The following is a 15,234-nucleotide window of genomic DNA, read 5'->3' on the forward strand; positions in this document are numbered from 1 at the left end:
AACGTGGAAAGTGTGGTTTGCACTTCGTTTTCCACTTCTTGTTTGTTCAGAAGCTGTAAGCTGGTAGTGTCAAAGTGGAGGGGAGTGTTTCTGGATACATGCAATTAAATGTCCTTCTGCATACCATCAGCTTTTTCTCTTCTACCCCAGTATGTGTCATTGTCAAAGGTCCTCAGTGCCATACCCAGCTCCTGCTGGTATAAAGGGCCACCAGATAAGCAGGCTGCAGGAATCGTGGTGCTGGTTTGGGACAAGTTGATCAGCCCATTTGGCAGTCGATGGCTCACTGAGATGGATCTGCCACCGCTGGTTCACCCTGTTAGAAGGGGATTTAGTTTTGACGACAGACCTTTGCCCTTCTGTGCAAGGTGTTTGATGTTGCCTGGTAGGCTCTAACAGTGCTTCGAAGATGGGTTAGGCGGGCAGAGGAACATCAAATGCATCTTTTCCTTGGGAAAGGCATGAAAAGAGTGAAGGTGTCAGCTTCAAATGGCATCTCAAGGTAAAATTATCAAGGTCTGCCTCTAGTGGGGCAACTTCAGCACCCCTTCAGCACCTTTAACACTGGCAGAGCTGAAATGACTTCAGCGTGGGGCTTTTCCCTTTTTAGTTGACATGCATCATGTGTGCCTATAAGCAGCTGTGCTTTTCAGACAGGGAAGATAAAACCCCCAGGTAGGTCTCTCCTCAGTTTGCTGCCTCCCTAATTGTAGTGCTTGCCTATAAGAATACACCAGGAGCCTTGAGAAATACTGTGTGGATTGAAGCCTGCAGCCTTGCATCCCTGCCGTTGCCAGAGAGGCACTGGGAACAGCCTTCTGGCTTTTGGCACTTTGTTGAAACTTCTACACTGCTACTTTAGGCACTGACTTTGAATAGCTTAATTTATTTTTTTGCGTGTTCAGTTGCTTAGCAACAAAGAAGAGGAAAAACAGTAAAGGCAGCTAATTTGGGTTTTATTACTGATAAGTTAGAATCTCTTTGATACAAAAAAAGTGTTTTTAATAAGACTAATGAGCTGTAATTCCTGGCTTTTGCCAGGCAGAATGTTAAATAAACTGTGTCGATGGACCGGGTAAAGAACCTGACACCCTGAGGGGTTTACTGTTACCTCGAGCTATGCTTTGAATGTCTGTGCTTGTGGGTGCTATTGTTTGGGGGGTGTTTTATGCTGCTGCTACTTTATTAAGCGAGTTTCTCCAATGAGTTTCTCCAGTTTTTTGTGCCTCATTTTTCCTTAGCAATAGGAGGGATTTGATTTAAAAGCTCAACAAACAACAGCAAAAAAACCCCGAACACCCTCCTCCCCAACCTGACCTGTGTTGTCTGCAGTAGTGTGCCTGCTAAAATGCAAAAAATGAAAGTTGAAAGTGTGCAGAACAAATCTGTTTGCCTGGGAAAGCACTGGAACGTGTTACCATTTTAGTATGGTACCGATTTTGACTGGGACGAGTTATAAATTTTCTGGTCTTGCATCAGATGTTTGGCAGCAACAGTTAATTTTTATCATTCATGGGGCAACATTCCTGTTGCTCAAAAAAGCATTTGTCTGATTAAGAGCTTTTTGGAATTTGTTTATAAACCTTTCCTTGCTGCTGGTTCCTTGGTCAATGTTAACAGCACAAATCCAGATAATTACAAATGGTTGAAGCAATCCTTCTGTTTATTTCATCTGTTTTTATAGATTGCCTGTTCAAACTATGTCCCATGAACCGGTACTCTGCCCAAAAGCAGTTCTGGAAAGCAGCAAAGCCAGGAGCTAACAGCACCACAGATGCTGTGCTACTCAACAAACTGCATGTAAGTATTCCTGTTTAGGCTCCTTTTGACCATCAACACTCATCCATGCTGCTTTAAATATGTATTTCCAATCAACTTGACACAATTAACCAAGAGACGCTGAGAAAGTATATAGAAATCCATATAGAAGACTGCTTTTGAGACATTCACTGAGGTCTAACTCTGATTTCTGACAACATGCTGTTCAAGGTCTGTGTTTCCCAGTACTGGTATGTATGACACTGGGTTAGAGTCATGGTAACTGTTTAAACTTTTGTCGTTAACCTGTGCTAGTTGTAGTAGTGCTCTCTGTGGGCATTTTCGGTGGTAACAGCAGAAAAATAGGACCCTTCAAACAATTACACAGAGTAGAGGATTCTGAAGCGTTGCATCTTGACATGGGAAGTCATGAGGGTTAGCTGGGCTAGTAGATACCATCTGAGCTACCAGTCTGATAAATCTATAGGGATTCCACAAACAAACATAGCTGCTGTTAATACATGTAAAGGTTGATGGGTAATTATGAGTAATTATAAGGCCAGACAGCCTCTTCTTCCTTATTAGTTTGCAGTATTTAATATTTTCTGTGTAAAATGTTGACATTCAGCAGTTGAAAACCTAGTAAAGCAGTTGATTGCTGTTTTTAGAATTCCTATGTAAAAAAAAGCCAGCTTAACTTAAATACCATCTGTTGAATTTAGAGTTAAATAAACTCCATGTTTATGTTAAAATTACATAGCTGGAATACTTCATGTCAAAATTACAATTCTAAATATTTTTAGTTTCTTTAAGCCTATATTAAGCTCATTGTAGACTGAAATATGAAATGGCCCTGTAGGAGAGTGTCATTTACTGATTGCCATATGGCTGCCTTGCTCCTGCATTTCACAAAAGCTGACTGTTTGACTCATTTTGCTGCTGAAAACATAATTTTATAACCTAGAAGTATTAATTTAGCAAGGAGAAAGCTATTTTGGTACTGGCTGTAGCACAAAAGTCCCTCACTTGAGCCGCATTTCTTCTGCCTTGTTAATGATAAGAGAAGTAGACCATGCCAGCAACAGGGAACAGGGGATTCTGGGCTTGGTTTTTCTGGTGCATAGGCAAAGAGGAGAGTTTATGACAGCAGGTTTTGTGCGAGTTAATGGATTTTAAGAGAAAGTGTGGTCTAAATACAGCATCATGTAGAGGTAAAGTACTTTGTGATTGCCCTGCATTAGAATGCCATTTAAAGTTGTTTTCTCTTTCGTCAGTACATGCCAGTTCATGTATTTGGGTTCCTATTCACCTGATAGTTCACCCTGTGGAGCCAGGGTCCCTATGGAAAGATAGGATGTGATTTTCCCAGTATTTAGCCCCAGCCAAGTGATGTTTGTACAGAAATGTACCACCATGCATGAACTGCTTGCTTTATATGGTGAAAGGATTTTACAGTGTTGTTCAAGATTATCTAACCTGCATCGTTTTGGCATAAAGGCTGATCCTTTATGTATCACATCCAAATCAGGTCTTCAGTGACCTGAGGCTGATGCACAGCTTTAAAATAATTTGGTCCCATGTACATCACTCATCTATCAGAACTTCTTTTTCTGCCAGTCATATGGGTACATGTGTCATCTTGTCCATTTGTCAGACATGCAATACACTAAAATCCTCTGCATTTTGTTTGATGTGTGTTGGGGGGGGGGCTGTGTCCTGAAATGTGCGTACATTTGTTACCTCTGCCCGTGTTCAGATGTCTTTATCAGTGCGTGTGACTCCTAACAAAATTGATGATGCAACATGTATTCATCATCACTTGCCTTTTTTGGCTTCTGTTTGTCTGCTGATGGAATTTATTGTCTGCTGTATGTGCCCGATGCTGAGGTCAGGTTATTTTAAGTTAATGCCATTTAAGGGATTTAAAATGTGGGACACTTGTCTCTCTTTGGTATCAAGACTCTGTGCTGATTGAGAAGCTGACATCTAGTGGCCAGAGAAAATGATTCTTTCTTGAACGATTGTCACTTGGTGTGTGCTTTTGAAATGCATCCAAAGTCTTAATCTCATTTTTACGGAATACATGATTTTCTTTACTTACAATAAATGTGGCACCCAATCCAGTGCAGGCAGAGAAGTCCTATTTTCTCTGCTTGCCATTGATAGTTGAGAGGCCCTAGCATCTTGAAGAAATCATTTTTCAACAGAATACTTTGAAATCAAGCAAAAAAAAAAAAAAAGTTGTATTTCAATAATAAAGAGAAAATCATGTGGCATTGTGTTTCTGAATGTATTTTTATATGTGAATGAGCAGCTGTATTCCAGGTTCTCTCGGAGCAAGAGCCAACTATCCTACCTAACACAACTTCCAAAAATAGCACGTTTTATGTAAGCTAAAGATGATGAAATTTTGTAACAGTATACAGATGCTCTTCCTTTGCAGTAGCTGAACTTTTTCCTGTGTTACTATACTTACTACAGTTAGGAACTGTGAGCGCTTTGCTTCTCCAGCAGAGAACTGGACCTACTTTTGTCCTTGAGATCTGAGGACCAAACTATAAACCTTGATTCTTAGGCTTCGAAAAAGTCTAGTTTTAAATTACTCTCCACCACCAGATACCAGTTAAAGCAAATTCGGATTTAGTTGTTTTTTTAATGGAAAAACAAGTCATCTTTCATGTCAAGTGAGAGAGAATTTCTTCACTAAGTGAAATAGTTTAAAAACAGCCTGGACAAAATAGCTCACTTGTGAAAACAAATCAAAGTGTAAGATATTAGTTAGAAATGAAGTTATTAAATAGAACAATGTATCCCTATGATTATTCAATTTTTCCCTTTTATTACTGTATTAGTGTGGTACAGAAATGCTCAGTTGCATCTTCACAGCCGGTCTCTAATGTAGCACAGAATATCCTTTAGCCTCATGAAGTACACACTATGTGGTGCTGGGAGGTTGGGAACTCACATGTTCAAAGCTGCAGTGGGCATTTATAAATGTCTTACAAATAATCCTGCTGCATGGTGAAGATGATTCGGGTTGCCATAAAAAGACAGGCTGTAGAAGACTTGGGGCCTGTGTTGGCAAAGTAAAATAAAGAACCAAAGTTGAGGTCCTTTCTTTCCAATTTGTACAGAAGTCAGTAGAAAGGTAGATAGACTTCCTGGCTTGAGCTGTTACCCATCCCTTTTCACCTCCTCCCATATATGTGGTGTTACCTTCTCATGGATTGTCTTCTATCTTGTCTGAGCTTTTCATCTCAGGTTTTATTAAAAAAAATTACCCAATTTTGCCCGTCACTACAAGACAGACACTGAGGTGCTGGAGTGTATGCAGAGATTTGCAACGGAGCTGGTGAAGGGTCTGGAGCACAAGCGTGATGAGGAGCAGCTGGGGAAGCTGGGGGTGTTCAGTCTGGAGAAAAAGAGGCTCAGGGGGACTTTATTGTTCTCTACAACTACCTGAAAGGAGGAGTTGGTATTTTCTCCCAAGTAACAAGGTCTGGGACAAGAGGAATGTCTTCACTGAGAGGGTCGTCAAGCGTTGGAACAGGCTGCCCAGGGAAGCGGTGGAGTCACCATCCCTGGAGATATTTGAAGATGTGTAGATGTGGCATTTAGGAACATGGTTTAGTGGTGGACTTGGCAGTGCTGGGTTAACAGTTGGGCTCAATGATCTTAAAGGTATTTTCCAACCTAAACAATTCTATGCAATTATAGGTTGTTTAAATGGTGTTTGTCTATCTTCCTGAACAACTGAAGAAGGGAATTAGAAATTATGCTGTTGGAAGAAGGAAACTGCACCATTTCCGATGCTCACTGTTTCTCCAGTTCTTTGAAATACTTTTAAAGAACCTCGAGTCTTTGGCCACTCTTTTTATAAACCAGTCAGTAATTGCATTATTCTCCTTCAATTTCAGCATGCGGCAGATTTGGAAAAGAAACAGAATGAAACTGAAAACAGAAAGCTGTTGGGAACAGTCATCCAATACGGCAATGTTATCCAGGTAGGCTGTGAACATCTTTGCAAGCTGTATAGGATTTTGATCAAACTCCCCTGCTTGATATGACTTCAAATTCCTCGAATTCACGGACAAGGTCTAGTTTTGCAAGGTATAACTGTGTCCTGAAGTGGGATCCTGTAAAGCAGAACTGGACGTATAGCTAGGATGGAGTCCTTTTGGTTTTTTATTATGAGTTAATTGTGCTTTTTCTGAGGTCACCATGTGTTTCCTTTCTTCAGAAATACCTCTTTAGAGCCTTCATTAGAGTTGGCCATTTGGAAGAGCATTGTACAATGCCAGATACAGTCTCTCACAATCAAATGTTGACACATCAAATAGTTAATTGACACAGAGAAGGAAAATCAAGCCATATAGGTAATTACAGTCCACTGAAGCAAAGGATATGCTAAGTCCCAGGGAATGAAAAGGAAAAAAAGATCATGCATCAAACCCAAGAAAAATGGGAAGTACAATAACTGCATGATTAAAGAAAGACAGGTCTTTAATAAATGGGGAACATGATGGGAACCAGCAGATGTGGGTTTACCCTGAAACCAAAGCAGACCTACTTCTACTAGGTAGATTGCCTCAGCACTTCAGAAGTAGGGATACTTATCTGAGCATTTTGAACCTTAGATTTAGAAATCCCTATACAAATGATTTTTATTTAATTCTGATGGCACAGTACCAGCCAACAGAGTGAGGGGGCTAGGAGCACAGGCAGCCTGGGCTTTCTTGTTCCAAAGAGAAATTGGTTGGCTGCCCTTTGAAGAAGTTGCAGGATTTGGAGCATCCTGATGGAGGAAGGACAGGGAAGTGCCTGTCTTGGCTGAATGAAGTGCACTGCTGGCCTGCATGTTTGGAGGGGGAGGCAGGGGGAGAAAGTACTTATAAGTGCTTTTATTGATGAAAGAAAAATAATAATATCCTTTTTTGATTGGACTACCAACATCAACACTATTAAAAGCAGTGATAAGTTTTTGCCTGTGTTTTCCTGTAACTCCCATATGTTCTGTGAGTATTTATGATAGGCAAAAGGCATCAGAAAGTGATTTTCTGTACAAAAGTACTTGTCTGCTAAATTTATTGGGAACTTAACAACAGCTGGTTGGAGCTGGGTGGGTTGGGAGCTGGGATGTGACCTGTTGCAGTATACGTATCTATGCGGATGGTGTGCAGTCTGCAGGTTGGTATGTGGCTGACAGTAGAAGAATGGGACTTCTGGGGGAGAGCCTTCAAAGAAGCAGTCATGTTTTCTGTTAAATGAGACAGAGCAAGGCAAGATAAGAGCAGCTTTACTTCCCACCACTCCCTTCTTACCAGGGAAAGCCACTCAGTCCCCAGCATTTTATGTGTTTTGATCCTGGGATTTTGAACAGGCTGTTGTAAAGTGACGAGGGCATTTGTAAGCATTTATTACTTGCTGCAGAAGAGACAGTTGGATTAGCTGAAGATATTTTGTGCTGTAGGACTGTATACTGAAAGAAGTGTAAGTGAAATGAGTTCATTAGTATTTTTATATAATCCAGTAGTTATTTTAATTCCTGTGTAGTATTAACGTTATCTTTTGCTCTCTATTATTTGAGGGGAGGAAAAATGAGCATTCTTAGAACTGAACTCTAATTCTTGTTCTAGCTGCTTCACTTAAAAAGTAACAAATACTTAACAGTAAATAAGAGGCTTCCAGCTCTGCTAGAGAAGAATGCTATGAGGGTGACCTTGGATGAAGCTGGAAATGAAGGTTCCTGGTTCTACATACAGCCCTTCTACAAACTGCGTTCCATTGGAGACAGTGTAAGTGTGAAGGGGAATATCTTCACATACTGCTTAGTGCACAGCTTGGCAAACCTTGTTTCAGGAGGCCTGTCTTGCAATTAATGAAATGCACAGAGCTACTGCATGATGATGCAGGAACAACCTTTTTCCTATGCTGTCATGAGGGGGAGGAAAATTGCTATGGTAACTTGTATTTTGGAAATGTGGAGTGATTTAATGTTGGAGGGAATAAGGGACCTAATTATGCTATCCTTTCACAATTCCCATCCAGTGCAAAATGGTAGGAAATGTTGAGTTCCCTCAGTAGATTTGGAACAAATAATTAGCATCTTGGTTTTTAGTGTTGTCAGTTTGGAATCAAAATACATCCTCATTTTGCATATGAGGAATGAAGTAATAATGACGTTAAATGGTCCTGTTCATGGGAAACCTGTAAAATAATTGGTTCCAAATTAAATACATTACTATTTTAATCTCTTTATCTCTATTTTACAAAATCTGAGTCTCTTGGGTATACTTTTTACCTGAAACAAGGAGGTAATAAACTTCAGTGTGCCCTATAGTTCAGGTATGTATTTGGCACCTAAGCATAGCAGACTTCATCAAGCAAGAATAATTTATCTTGTAGACTAGCCCCATAAGTTTTGATGTGACTGTTCTTTTTCTACAGACAGATTAACACACATGTTGAAGCCAAAGCACAGGGTAGTGCAGTCTTAGTGGCCTTAAGTGCTTTTCAATTGCACCAGTTCTCAGACACTTTATTACTAAGAATAGTTCTTTTCAATACAGAAAAGGCTTTTTGGTTTTAGACTTTGTCCTAGAAGAAGGGAAGAACAGGACCTTTACTGTCCAGAATAAAGTGCATTTGTCTTGCCAACCTGGTCAAGATTCTGACTTTAGAAATGAAAGTGCATCTTGGAGGAGGGGGAGTTTTGGCTGACCTTTTCTATAGGAATTACTTGTTAAATGTTAACCAATGAAGGAAGTTCATGAAAAGCAGTAGATAGGTTAGTTACTGGAATTGCAGTCTGTGTTTCTTCTGAAATCCTCTGAGTCCAATAGTACGGGGGTTTTTTTTCTGCTTGAGCGACTGATCGTGGTGAGCTAAATTCTGAAGTAAACAGAATCCTGGTTTTCATACTCGAGACTGGCATCTCTCCAAACTGCAAGAAGGTGATTTCCTCCCATCACTCCCATTAAAAAAAGGAAAAAAGAAAAGGCACTTTCTCAGGGTGCAAATTTCTGTCTAATGCTGTGCTTATCTGCAGGTTGTCATTGGAGACAAAGTAGTTCTGAATCCTGTCAACGCTGGCCAGCCTCTCCACGCCAGTAGTCATCAGCTTGTTGATAATCCAGGGTGCAATGAGGTAAGAGCAGGTTGACACAGCTGGAGCAGTTGTACAAACCTCTGTATGTTTCAGCTAAGCTGCTTGGATTCATGTTGTACAAATCAGCAAGTTGGTTTGTACATACGGCATTGTTTAGGAATCTCTTTGATCAGCAACTTAATAGGGCTAGCAGACTGTTCTTATCTCTTCTGTGCACTGGACAGAGGTTTAAGTTCGATTTCTTTTGCTTGACTAGCTAAAATTTTCCTTCAAAATCAAGAATTGTGACATAATGATGTGTAGCAAGTGACTTCCTAACAAGTCAACTCTGTACGTACTTGTTCTGGAGTAAATACAGAAAGGACCTTGCCTCTTGAGTAATGCAATAGGCAGTAGTAGTTTGTGGCAGTATCTCGTGCCATGCCTGGGACAGTGGGACTAATGGTTTTAGTTCTTCTTTTAGGTCAACTCCGTGAACTGCAATACAAGCTGGAAAATAGTCCTCTTTATGAAATGGAGTGATAACAAAGATGATATTCTCAAAGGGGTGAGACTCAAAACTCCAGTTGCTTATAACTTCTTTGCTGATGGATAACATCTGCACTGACGATGCTGTCTGGTCTTTGACAGGGGGATGTGGTGAGACTCTTTCATGCAGAACAGGAGAAGTTCCTGACTTGTGATGAGCATAGGAAGAAGCAACATGTTTTCCTGAGAACGACAGGGAGGCAGTCAGCCACGTCTGCAACCAGTTCAAAAGCACTGTGGGAGGTAGAGGTAAGAATTGTAACTCAAGCTGTAGGTGGCTTTGTAGGAACAGTGACTGTTTCTGTTTAAAAACAGTGTACATGGATTTCTTTTCTTTCCTTTTTATTTATTTTTTTTAAGGTAAAAGCCCTCCTGGTGTTAGATGTTTAATCTTAAAATGTCTTTACTTACTGTCCTTTCTGTGCAAAATCAAAACGGAGTTCTGATCTCTGGTGGTGCAGCAGAGAGCTCTCAAATTCAGGTTCCTGACAGTTCAGAAAAAGGGGACAAAGAAACATCTGTGAAGTTATTTTCTTACCAGTCACTGAAGTTTAACACCAGCTAATAATTTCAACTGTCCTGCTGAGTGTACCAAACACTCTGGTTTTGATGTGAATAATGTGATTATGCATATCCGCATTTGACTGGAGATTGCAACCCTTTGCTAGTCCCTGTGTGTTGCTTGTCTGAATTATCTGTTTTCTTTACTTGGCTTTTAAATAGTGACCTTGAACATCTCTGGCTTCTTAAAATAGCCTCAACCTTTTGGTGTTACTAGAGGTCTATGATTTTAAATGTTTGCCCTGCAAACTGCATGTAAGAGTCATAAAATTAGTTGGAATGGTGGATAGGTGTTTTTCATCTTTTTCCAGAAGTGTCTGCTTTGATACACAGCTTCTCCCCTATTTGAATGGAAAGCCTACCTGTAATTATCATTACTTTGACAAGTTAGGACACCACAGGAGCTTCTGTGGTTACTGTCCACATTTACCACTGGGCATCCACTGGTCCTCCATTTACCCGTTATGCAGTTACCTGCTGGTAAACGCAAGGCAGAGGTAAGATAGTCCTTTCCCGAGAGGCACAGGTCAGCTATGCTGAGATTACCCTCAGGAAGCGGGTGCAGCCACAGAGTTGCTGATATGAAGTAACAGATCATCTGATGTTGGAGGCTCTGCTTGCCACAGGAGAGTTTAGAGAGTAAATATAAATATCTTCATATTCTTCTGTACAACAACACTGCATTTGAAATATATTTCCAGGTGTCTTCCCTCATCTACTTTGAGAAGGTGAAAGTAAAAAATTAGTTATACCAAAAAGGTAAATGAATTGTTGCATTTTATTTCAAGACACATGCACATCTAGAGCACCTTCTGTAATTACTTCTCTGCCAACTTGGAACCATAATCTTCGTGCCATTGTTCATAACTTGAACTGAACTAATTGTAGCCAGCCCAAAGTATTTACTGTGTGGTGTTCACATATGAAAGGTGGTTTCATCTTTTCTGCAGCTCCTTGTTTCCTCTTACCTGTACATGAAATACAGTAAATGCTGTGTTTGAAGGGGAGGTCAATGTCTTAGAATGTACATGTGGTTTCCCTTTCCTTGTAGGTGGTGCAGCATGATCCCTGTCGTGGTGGTGCGGGGTACTGGAATAGCCTTTTCAGGTTCAAACACCTTGCTACTGGACACTACCTGGCAGCAGAGGTAGGTGTTGGGGCTTGCTTAGGAACTCTGCCATTCCTTCCACAGTATTTTCTTCCTTTTACACCTTCTGAAAATCTTTCATTTTCTGCCATAAAAATAGGCACAGGGGAGGGGAGGAGAGCGGTGTTTGGGTCCTTAGTATTAATACATAAGTAGAAAGCTAAACATAGTAAGCAAGATGAAAAAGACATGGCAGAATACCATGGTACAGGGGTAGTCTTGAGCTTATTTCACTTTTTGTATGAATTCTAGAGGCAGTAACTCTTCTTCTGCAAAGAATAGACACTAAATGGTATTCTGTCATGTGGTCAGTAGAATCAAGATGAATTTATTAATAGATGAATAAATTGTAAATGGCTGAGAGCCTTTGGGAGAAAATGAATTCCACTATTGTTAGTTTCCCTTGAATCACTGATTTCTGAGCTGAACTGAGTGTAAAATGAAAATGTAGTTAGACTTCAGACCAGTCTCATAAGAACTGCAAATAATGCTTAGCTGTCCAAGCACAAAATAAGTCTGTCTGTCTCTGTGGTGGACGTCCTTCCCCCATTGAAATAAGATTTAAAGATATTTTATTTAAAAAAAACCCAAAAAGACTGAGGGTTATAATTTTGTGAGTTTTGCTGTTTAACACTTGTAAATGTTTATTAAAACTACTTCTATTTACTTCAAAGCATGGATATATCAACATGCCAGTACACAAACCTTTAAGTAAAAGCTGTCCTGGATGTAAGGAGTGTAGCAGGGCAGAAAGGCTGTCTCAGCCAATGCTATTGACCTGAGAGCTTAAGTGAGAAAAGCCCAGATTAAATATCCATTTTATATTCTTCTAATAAGCAGATTGGAGAAAGTGTTTAGTCACATGCATGCTGCCAAATCCTTTTCAGTAATGAGGGATCCAATGTAGAGCTTTTCCAGTAAATCTTGAGTTTGCTAGTCAGCCAAACCAAAACCATGGTCTTACATCATGCAAAAATATACCAGAGGAGATTGCCCACCTGATCCATGGTTAGAATAGTTTGTTCAAGATTTCTCCCAAGCCAGTAATTCCTAGTTGGAATTTCCACTTGGGAATTTTAAACCCCCCCTGAAACTTGATAACTCTTTACCCCTCTTGCTCCTTTAGTGGTTATGCTGAACAAGATAAATCTCTCTGCGTGTGTGCAGATTACTTAACTAACTGCCTACTTTGCGGGCAGACAGCTGCCTGGTAAGGAATGAGTTGGTTTGCACAGTGTATTTTCTGCATGCCTGTAGTGCTGTAGCAGTAGAGTGCATTGCTTACAAAATAAGTTTAGAGCATGCTGAGGTTGTTTCCCGCTTCCAGCTCTGTTAGAGTTTTGACGTGCCTGTGATTCTGTTTCATCAGGTAAACCCTGACTATGAGGAAGATGACCTGGAGTGTCAATCCTCAGTAAGTATAGGCAAGAGTATGATCTTGCCCCTGATTGAGGAGGGCTTGACACAGGCCCAGGTGTTTACCTGGCCAGTGCATAGATGGTTCAGGCTTTGTTTCTAGTGAAGAAACAAAAAGAATGAGAATGATCTTGAAGGCTTTTAAGGCCTGTCCAGAGGAGTGGATGTTGAAAACTGGGTTAGGCTTTAGTTAAGAGCAAAGCACTTGGAACTGAATTTATACTTTACGTGGACCCCCTCACCTCCCCCCTTTGTAGTATCTCTTTTTCTGTCTTCCTGTTTCTTAAAACTTTGCTTCCTTGAAGCACTCTCTTGAACAGGCCTGAAAAGCAAGCTGCTCTAGGTGGTACCAGATGGCAAGTGTCCCTAATGGGATGTTCACATAGTGCTGTGCCAGTCAGTTTTCTGACCTCCATGTTTAAGAAATTAATTCCCCCTCTGGTCTTAGCTTGTCACAGGAAGGATGGGGTAAAGGGTCTAGAGAGCAAGAATGGCAGGGTGAGAATGATTTCGGTGCCATTCTTCTGATTGTCCTGTGAAAGTAAGTCTTGTTTTCAATAAATGTTGTGTCAAACAGTGAGTGTACTGATGTTTTTTATTAATAGAAGCTTCTCTTTGGTGTCAAAGGGAAACAACATTGTTTCAAGAGTCGAAAAAAGATAAAAGTGGAACAGCACTTTCCATTGCAGATTCTATTCTTCTAGTTGGATTTGACTGTAGGCTTATACAGCTTTCTTGGTAATGTGTCCTGTATTATGGAAGATTTGCTTCATTTGGATATGAAAAAGAACTACTCCTCTGATTTTTGAAAGATGAATGCAATGTGATGCTTTGAAATCCTGCAGTGTGGATTTCTCCTCCTAAAAGGATCTGTCATTATAGCCTGGCCATTAAAACACTTATCCTTGTCCCCAGATATTGAGCTGTAATCCTCATTAGCTCTTGGTGTTATTTGGCAACAAACGCTGATCTTCTGAGAGCTTGACATCAGTAACTGTACTGAAGAATGTAACACTCCCCCACCCTAAGCTATTGTTTGTGGGGAAAATCCAACATTGAACTATTCTATTGGCTTAACTTTTTGAAAGTTAATCAGTGTCGAGGTCTGCCATGTAGCCACCCATCCTCCTGGTGCTATGCTAATGTCTCCTACTGATAAGTGCAGTAATAATGGTAACACACTGGCTTCTGAGTTGCTCTGAATTTTTCCTGCTCTGTCTCTTTTACCACTAGGTGGCAAAAATAGACCGTAAAGGATAGAATCAGGAGCACATAATTCATTTCTGACATGAAATTACTGCATCGTTTAACATTCACTGGTGACAGGATGGTGTAGGCTGCTTCATCCAACTTTATCCAAACTCCAACTTGATCCAAATGTGAGCTGACTGCAAGACAGCAGGTTTCTTTGCACAGCTCTGTGGTTTGTTGTTTTCTCCTTATTACCTTAGTGAACTGTACAAGAATAGGGTTTAAATGGGCATGGGTAAGATGCCAGGCAGTACCTTTCAAAGTTCAAAGAGACTGCTGTTGTCAGCTTTGGGGTTGTAGGTTTAGTTCTCCTTAAATTGCCCCATTTCCTACTTTCTGTTTACAACTCATTTTCAGCTTTACCACAGTTTCAATAGTTGACCAGTTGTCTCCTGAAGTACAAATTGTGAATACAGAGCAGCTGCCTTACTGTGGGGACGAAGTAGACAGCTGATATTCGGGGAATTTATTCCAAGTGAGCGAATTTCTCCTGGTGTAAAGCCTCCAGATGGACTCTGTTGAGTGTATAGTTACTTCTTTTCTTGAAGGCACACTCCCAATGTGTATTTCTGTTCCATACAGCTAGCTGCCTGTTCCCATGTGCAAAATCAGACTTTAAATGTCACTACTTTGCAGCCAAGTTCATTGACTGCAAATGTGCTAACTACAGAGTATCCTGAGGCACAAGTCATGTTAGATACCTTTTCCGTATGTTTAAGGATTGCAGTGCCTTACACCAGGACTTGGAATGGAGTGTTGAGCCTTCCACCAGTGCCGTGATCACAGAGAAGCTGATGAACTGCTTGATCACTTCGAAAATTACACCTAAGAATCAGATGTTTATACGTGGACAGCTGGCTCCTGTGTTGTGTCAGACAGTTAGCAACTCTTTTATTGACTACTGGTAACTGGTAGTTCCCTAGGAAGGATTTTAAAGAAAGTTGTTCCTTTTTCCCATTTAGCTTCATTTTTTTTTCCTACCCCTTTTTTTCCTTTCATCTGAAAATCCAGGGGTTTATTCATTTGATGTTAGCATCTTTATTTTGCTTAAAAGAGGCTGGTAATTTGCTGCCACGTTGGGAATAAAGATACTTCTGATGCCATGGCCTTTGTAGCATGTCCTTGTGTTTCAGTGCATCATCAGTTGTAGTGTGAACAAGACATCTAACTTCTTGATTAGCTTTTTGTTTTGTTTGTCTGTGATAGATGTCCCATTTTCGCTGCTGAAGTTGATTATTTCCCAGCAAGATTGTTGGTACATAGTGCTGCTGGTTTTTATATTAGCAGTTCTTGTAATTACTTTGTTAGAGTGATAATTGCAGTATGTCCAACACATTTTGAGAGCTAGGAGTGTCAGGGTGGGGATCTTGGCAGATGTGGGTCATCTGAAACAAGTGTGCTATGGGGTGAACGGCAGGGGGGTTCAGAGTCTCTTACGGCATTGTCTGCAAGACATAACCTCTGT

The 15,234-nt window shown here is 40.5% G+C and overlaps 1 protein-coding gene across 3 annotated transcripts in view; it reads left to right on the forward strand.

Moving 5' to 3' along the window:
• Positions 1-15,234, forward strand: part of ITPR1 (inositol 1,4,5-trisphosphate receptor, type 1) — a 162,941-nt gene that overhangs the window by 33,560 nt on the left and 114,147 nt on the right. For 2 of the 3 annotated variants that reach the window (XM_010016352.1, XM_010016354.1), the window contains exons 3-9: positions 1,685-1,800; positions 5,676-5,762; positions 7,395-7,553; positions 8,807-8,905; positions 9,330-9,413; positions 9,497-9,643; positions 11,007-11,102. In XM_010016352.1, coding sequence (XP_010014654.1) covers positions 1,685-1,800; positions 5,676-5,762; positions 7,395-7,553; positions 8,807-8,905; positions 9,330-9,413; positions 9,497-9,643; positions 11,007-11,102 — 788 coding nt within the window. Of the gene's footprint in view, positions 1-1,684; positions 1,801-5,675; positions 5,763-7,394; positions 7,554-8,806; positions 8,906-9,329; positions 9,414-9,496; positions 9,644-11,006; positions 11,103-12,471; positions 12,517-15,234 lie in introns of all 3 variants that reach the window. The other variant, XM_010016353.1, reaches the window with a different exon arrangement.

The sequence above is a fragment of the Nestor notabilis genome, unplaced genomic scaffold, assembly GCF_000696875.1.
Source record: "Nestor notabilis isolate BGI_N333 unplaced genomic scaffold, ASM69687v1 scaffold9436, whole genome shotgun sequence".
NCBI classification, from domain to species: domain Eukaryota; kingdom Metazoa; phylum Chordata; class Aves; order Psittaciformes; family Psittacidae; genus Nestor; species Nestor notabilis.